We start from the raw sequence: 7,890 nt of genomic DNA on the forward strand, positions 1-7,890 counted from the left end.
TTAAAAAAAATCTCAATAAAAATTCAATAAAAATTAACACTTTTTTGTTGGCATATATATGGTTGCATGGTCCAATATAGCACATAATTAAATTTAATATTGCTTAAGGAAAGATATTTGTCCTTAAGCAATATTAAATTTCGAGTAATATTAAAACAAAAACCCTTTTACTGGTTAATTAGGACTTCAACAATTAACCCTTGAAGCTCCAAGTTAGAACCTTTTATTCTCTTTATAAATAAAAAAAGGGATACTAAACTAAACCTTTGAAGCTCCATGTCTCTAAATCTTTAATGGACTACAATACCGACTTGAAACGAAGAAACCCACCGCATCTGAGACTGAGAGAGATAGAGGTACTAATAATCTCAGCCCAGGAGCTCAAGAACGTGAAGCACGTGACCAACATGAGAGCCTACGCGGTAGTCTACGTCCAGAAGGACCTCCACGTGGCGAAGACCCATGTGGACGAGCACGACGGCACCAACCCCGCATGGAACGAGGTGGTGAAGGTGAGGTTCAAGGAGGACTTGCCGGAAAGCGACGTCATGGCGGCGCTGAACGTGGACATATATGCGCACGGCCACGTGCGAGAAAAGCCTGTGGGAAGCGCTAGAGTTTTGCTGTGCGACGTTTTGAAAGGTGGGGATGCTTCTGAGCCATTGGATAATCCGATACAGTGCATCACGGTGCAGGTATGGAGACCCTCCGGTAGGCCCCACGGGTTGCTCAACTTGTGGGTCCCACCGACAGGGAGGTTCTTGATAAGGAGGGAGTCTTTGTCTTTTAGTGTAAAAGAAGCGGTGGGTGCGCAGGAAGAAGAAAAAGAAGAAGAGGAGGTGGAGAAGAATAAGGTGCGTGGAGAAATATGTGTGGAGTTGGAGACCTAGCTAGTTTGCATGTTGGACATGTGTCAGTCACTCATGGTGTTGCTTTTTCTTTTTGAGTTCTCATGCAGCGATTGATCGAGTTAATTAGGTGTCTTTTTCGTTTTGGCATAGAAAAAAAATAATGGCAGATATGGTGGCCAATGATCCATATCATATGTACTGCTTAATTTAGTTTGTCTTTTTTTTTTTTTTGTTTGAGTTTTGTGGTTAATTGTAGACTTTGTAGCACACATGTTCAGGCAATGTATAGGTGTGGTTAATTTTGGTGGGTTTCACTTGTCCAATTCATCAAGGTGGTTTTTTGCTTTCAATTTAAAAGAATGGCTAGCCCTGAAGGCAAAGCACACGCACTCACACAGACGCTCACAAACGTACAGATGCAAATACATTATCATAAACATTAACATATGTATATACATAAACTAACACAATAACATCAAAATATTTACCTTCCTTGGATGTAAAATTTTCTTAATATATTTAATTTGACCCCTAAGAGTTCTACAATTAATCTTTATGCTCATTTAACAACAACAACCAACTGATGATATTCATAATTCCAATATACTAAACTTAAACAACACCTTCCCAGGGGGAGGGGAGTGTAATGATAATATTAACAAAATGGCTAATATCATTAGTTGGCTAATATCAAATAGTAATATTGTTTTCGTTGATTTTGATTATGTTCTATCACATTGTACTGAGTACTACGTACCTTTATTACTGCTCGAAAAATGCACCTCTGATGACATTGTACCAGCCAACCAATAGGGTATAGGGTGCTCCATCTACAGTTTTATATAAGCTCTTTGATTTCTTTTAAATATATCAAATATTTTTTATTTACTGATTTTTTTTTTTAATATTTAGTTTAAGAAGGGTTTGTGCTTGAATGACCATTCATTTGGTAATGTTTGTGGTCAAAGGAAGGTGAATTTGTTTAAACAGATGTTCATGGTGTACAACATTTCTTTTCCTAAAATGGATTTACATTTTCACATTCTCTGATTGGCAATGGTGAAATATGTCCTCAGAAGCTTAGATAGATTACATCAGATATTATTGATTTCTTTTACATTTTTTTAACCATAGTTTAGGCAATGTATAAGGTTTTGATTGGAATTTCAAGGGAACTCACACTGCTTTGTACACGTTATAAATCACATTTGGTCAACTTTTCTCCTACGTTGTCATTGATCAATGGAAGCTATTAAGCAAATTTCTAGCTAAACTCAATGACAAAAAGAGGATTTGGAAATATTTTGAGAAGAGTGCATTGAATATGCCTCTCCTGAACACATCTTGAAACTACTTATGTTGCTTGACATTCTCAGGGCAATGGTCATTAGGGTGGTTTTTTCTTCCAATTTAAAAAGAATGGCCATACAATCGTAAGCATGCCCTCTCTCTCTCTCTCTCTCTCTCTCTCATACATAATCATAAATATTAACATATGTTTAACAAACACACTAAAATAAAATTTTAATAATCTATAGAAACGAAAAAGAAAAAAAAAATAAAAACATACTTTAATAACTTAATTTTAAATGCTTATATACAAAAATTCATGAAGAATAACAACTCTATTGGCCTTTAAATGGTAATTCTAATGGTTTTTATTTTCCATATTTGATTTAAAATATTTTTATTTATCTTTTCCCCCCTCCCCCTTTAATTGTACGTGAAGGAAAAAATTATGGAACCCTAACTAAATTAGAAAAGTAATAAATATGTATGTAATGAAACTAAGATAATGCCTCTTTCAGACAACATTAGGGTGGACAAAATTTTATTTTTTTGTTCCAAAATTACTAAAATGGAAAATGTATATTACAATGTATTTGTTTTTACCTTTGCAATAAGGTTTAACAAATAGGTAAATATGCTTATATAATATAGTAAATATGTCTTTATTTGTGTAACAAAGTTTATGGAAGTTTTTTTTTTTTTTTTTTGAGTTGTTTCCTAAGAAAATTACCAAAAATATAATTAGAAATCCTTTAAAAGATTACATCCAATATGCTTCACTTAAGCGCATCTTGAAAGTACTTTAGTTGCCGAACATTATCAAGGTGATGGTTATGTGGGTTGTCTTTCTAATTTTAGTTAAAGGAACTGGTTAATAGGTGCCCTATGATTTGTGAAATATTGTAAATAAATAAATAAATAAATATATATATATATATACACACACACTACCACTTTTATGGGAAACATATAAAAGAAAGTGTAAAAAATTTATTTATTTTTCCCTTTCCTATAAAACCTTTTTAAAAGTATTTCCTAAACCTTTTTAATACTCTTAGGGCGCCATTTGTTAACAAAATTCTTAGTTAAAAAATAAAACAACTTTAAGGCAATGTTTAAATACAAAAATTTACAAAGATAGGCAATTTCAACTTTAAGTCAATAAGAATATTATGAGATAGTTTAATGAAACCACTTTCTCACACTATTTGCAAATTTCACATATTCTACAAAAACAACAAATAAAATTGAAGTCCCAAAATTTTAGGTCAGCTATGAATTGACTGTGGATGCTCCAAAAAAATCCAACGAAATAATTAATTTCATTTCGAGTTCGTGATTGGTGTCAGACATTGGGTCGTTGGTGATGTGACTCTTGTGTGCATGTGTCTATAGGGTGAGGTGTGTTTGTGTGAGTCTCTTTTTATTTTTATTATATTTGGAGTCGCCACCAACCATTGATTTAAGGTGTGATTGGTCACTTTTTTCTAATTTATTTTACCTAATTAATCTTAAGCCAATTCAAGGGTCTTTAAATTGACTGAGGTAAACCAATGTCTTTGAACCAAAAATTCTTCTACTCAGAAGTTCGGTTATGGTGGGAAATGTGTTAGTCATCCCACATAGCCTACCGAAAGGAAAATACAATTTTTTTTTCATTTAATTCTAACATTAACATTTTAGAGAAACAAATTAAATACTTGGAATTTGATTTTGAAATAGCTTTGTACAAACAACACACACACACACACATCGTAAGTATTTATTTAGATATAACATATCATGTGAATATTTATGGTAAAGAATTATTTACAAGCAAAACATGTAAAATACAAATACATAACATTAAAATTTACCACGTTGCAAAATAATACATATAATTTAACATGTGAGTATTATTTATTACGTATTTAACATGTGATTACATACATAATAATAATAAAAGGGAGGAGAGGAAATATGTCACCTTTTAGCACTTTATTCTCCAAAATTTTCATTCTCATGCAAACACTCAAATAACCAAAACATTATTGCAAAGGGGAGCGGGAATATGTTAGCTTGATTGGTGTTTATTGGTTCAATGGAAATGAACCATCGACATAAACCTCAAAAAGAATGCAATTCCAAAAGGTCCAATAGAAAACATATGTAAAAGACTTTTACTTTTTGGGAAAGATAAGCAATTTCTTTTAGGAAAACTCATGACTTTTGAAAAACTTTTACTTTGAAACTAAGGTTTACACTTTTTGGAAAAAGACCTAAAAGGAGTTTCTCTTTATATTACATGAAAGAAAGGTTTTCATTGATGTAAAAGGCATAAAGAATGTTCTAATTTTAAGATGGTTATTTTTGGAAAGTAAAAGCATTTTTTTTAACAAGACTTTGGGGAAACCAAACTTTTAAGATTTAAAACCCTTTTGGAAAATTACCTTCTTCCTTTTTGAGAATATGAATCCTTAAATTTTTTAAAGAAAACATTCCCAAAACTTGATTTTAAAACATTTGGGAAAAGGGTTGCATTTGAAAAAGATTTTTCATAAAAGTAAGAATATAAACTTATTTAGGAAAATAATTTGTGGAACCCCAAAATGGAACCAAAGTTAATTAATAATTTTTTTTTTTTTTGTCTTTTTAGAAAAGGGTTTATGTGGTTTTAAAGAAAACCATGATTTTTGTTCATTTTTATGTAAAGAAAAGATTGGTTTAAAAGAGGGTTTTGAAAGAATGCAAAGTTTTAATATTGAAGCTACTTTTTAAATAAAAAATAAAAATAAAAAAGGATATTCTGAGCATTTAAAAAGAAAACCCAAAACTTGAGTCAAAATCATTTTAAAGCAAAGAAGAGTTTTAAGAAAAGGATTACCATGGTTTTATTGAAAACCATGATTTTTATTCATCTTTCAAAAAAATCATAGTTTTATGTTTTAAAATGATAAAGAAAAATATTTTTTGTAAGAGTATGGTTCTCAAAAATAATTTTGAAAGGAATTCAAAACAAAGGGAAAGACAAGCTTAATTTTTAGAAAAAGGTTGTTTGGAACCCTAATTTAAGATCAAGAAAAAAATAAGAGCAAAAAGTTTGATTCTAAGAAATTAGTTTCATGAGTTTTCTTAAAAAAAGGTTTTGAAGAAAAGAATCCATGGTCTTTATCTTTTTAGGGTAGAACACTTAAATTTAAAATGAGGTTTTAAAAGGGGAAAGGTTTTTATTAAGCCCGCTTTTGTTTTTCAAAAGAGAATTTCCAAAAGGATGCCCAAAACATAAATCATAATCATTTTAAGAAGAAGGGTTTTTGAGAAAAGGGTTTCCAAGGTTTCAATGAGAACCATGGTTTTTGTTCATTTTTTTCTTGTAAAGAAAAAGAACAAAAAGGATTTAAAAATGGAGGGTTTGAAAAATGCTCAATGGGAATGCTTTTTAAGAAAGTAAAGAGAAGTTTCCTTTGAAAAAGTTTTATTTTAAGAAAAAGGGATGGCCATTGGAACATCTTTTTTATCTTTACAAATCACATTTTTAAAGGTTTCCTTACCCAAGCTATTGCTATTTGGTGCTAGCTCAAGAGCTAGCACCCTTAAACCCTTTTGCACATGAGAAAGGAAATATGGAAAATAAAGCAAGCTCAAAAGTAAAGAGCATAAATTAAAGGAGAACAAAATTTAAGATACCTGAATATAAAGAAAATAATTTAAAGACATGAATGTTAAGGAATTTAAATGCAAGACATAATTTAAAACTTGATGTAAAAGAATTTAAGAGCAAGACATAATTTAAAAACTTGATGTAAAGGAATTTAAGAGCTAGACATAATTTAAAAGAGTTATGTTAAAATTCTTTTTTTAGGAAATTTCTCCCAAATAAACCCTAACCCTTGTCATATCCAAACTTATGAATTCTCTTCCATGTTGGGAAAAGGGAGTCATAGGGACCTCTACCATTTTCTTGGAAGCATGTCCATATTGTGCTTAAGAACAAGAATTTAAGATCTATTTAAGAGAAACTCATCTATGATAAATCTCCATCTTCCCACTAAGGTTGGCTGTGCACGAGGTTATTCCTCACAAGCCTTTTAGTTAGGAAGATAAAGATTTATCAAAGATGTTGGGTTTTTTTTTTCCCATTTTAAACCAAGGGATTTAAATAGAGGAGACAACAAATAAAAAATGGTAGAAAATATTTTTCAAGTATATAGAGCTTTAAAGAGTAAAAGGCATAAACAATAAATATACAATATAGAACAATATGTAAAAAGTAACAAAGAATTAGATGAACAAGATAAAATAGCATTCTAAGGGCATCTCCAATAGCTTCTCCATATTTTTGCACTGTTTGGATAGTGAACAGTGACATTTAATTTTTACCTACCTACTTTTTCAAATACCTCTTCCAAAAAATTATCTATCATTTCTCTATCTCATTTAAATATTATTTCTTCTTTCATTATTTATTCTTTTTTTAACAACTATATTTTTCAATGAAAAGCGTTATGTCCATAACATTTTTCGCAATATTTTCACAACAAAATTTATATGGAAAGTTGTTATTAGTTTTAATTTGAACCCACCACTGAAATTATTTTTTTACTCACTAATATTAACTAATAACAATCTGTTACTTAAAATATATTGTGAAAATATTGTGGTAGAATCTCTCAATTAGGATTTTTTATTCTTTTGTTTATTTTTCCTTTCTTTCATTTCATTTTCATCCATATGTTTCATTTCTTTTTTTTCTTTTCCTTTTTTTTTCTTTTTTTTTTCTCCTCCACACACGTGCCCAGTGTCCTATCTCTATCTCCCCCCCCCCCCCCTTACTTTTATTTTCTTTTTCTCCCTCATTCAAGAACATTCCAGTGAATCCAGCTCTCATTTTCTCTTTCTTTCTCCAGCTCTCTCTCTCTCTCTCTCTCTCTACTTGATTCCAGAACATTCACTAGCTCTTTTTGCGATAAGAAAAGAAAGAAAAAAGGCATAGAGAGAAAGAACAAAATAGATGGGTCACTGTGTCGTCGCTCATCTTCATCCCCAATGTAGTCCAGATGTGTCAGATGGCTTCTGTCTTCTATCTTCTTCTTATTTTTTGCTTTTATTGTTATGATTTGATTAATTTTAAAATTGTGTTTTTGAGTTTGGTACTGATAATCTGATTATGCTTGAGTATAGAGATGTCTGAGAGAAAGATTGTTGTGTTTGTAGCTGTGAGAGGAGAGAGAAAGATTTTTTTTATTGAGTTGTATGAATTTTTTAAGTAGAATAATTCATTTGGAGTTGCTATAGTGTTCTCTAAATCAAGAGAATGATTGTAGCAACTTCAAAAAAAATTTGGAAAAGTTTTGCATATAGAGAATCGGTTGGAACTAGTTTTTTGGGCTTACTCTCCAAAATATAGATTTAACTAATCTATTGGAGATGCTCTAATATATGAAAAGAGCTATGTTACACCATCTCTTCCTTACAAAATCTTGCCAAGCTTAACTATGAACTTTTGAGGTGTAAAAATGGAGGAAAAATGGCTAGAGTTACTGTTAATGAGGGGTTTTCTAAGGGATAAAAAATAAATAAATCTAAAGAAATTCCTAGAGAGAGAAGAATTTTTAGGATTTTGTGCATTTTTATGGGTGATATGTCCAAGAGGGAGAGGCGGTCTATTTATATAGATTGGGAGAAGTTTTGGGAACGTCCCACCCCAGCCTCCCATTGCAAGGGGTGGCTGGGGTGAGATGTTTCTGAAGCATCTCACCCATTTTGCCTT

The 7,890-nt window shown here is 31.1% G+C and overlaps 1 protein-coding gene across 1 annotated transcript; it reads left to right on the plus strand.

The window, feature by feature from the left end:
- The first annotated feature begins 293 nt into the window (after positions 1 to 293).
- Positions 294 to 890, plus strand: LOC142635410 (protein SRC2-like). The gene has a single exon (XM_075809567.1). It carries the CDS (start codon positions 294 to 296, stop codon positions 888 to 890), a length of 597 nt encoding a protein of 198 aa, XP_075665682.1.
- Positions 891 to 7,890: the final 7,000 nt, after the last annotated feature.

The sequence above is a fragment of the Castanea sativa genome, chromosome 5, assembly GCF_040712315.1.
Source record: "Castanea sativa cultivar Marrone di Chiusa Pesio chromosome 5, ASM4071231v1".
In the NCBI taxonomy this organism is placed as follows: Eukaryota; Viridiplantae; Streptophyta; class Magnoliopsida; order Fagales; family Fagaceae; genus Castanea; species Castanea sativa.

Excerpts from the sequence above, each read along its gene's own strand:
- LOC142635410 (XM_075809567.1), top strand. The coding sequence starts at position 294 with ATGGACTACAATACCGACTTGAAACGAAGAAACCCACCGCATCTGAGA.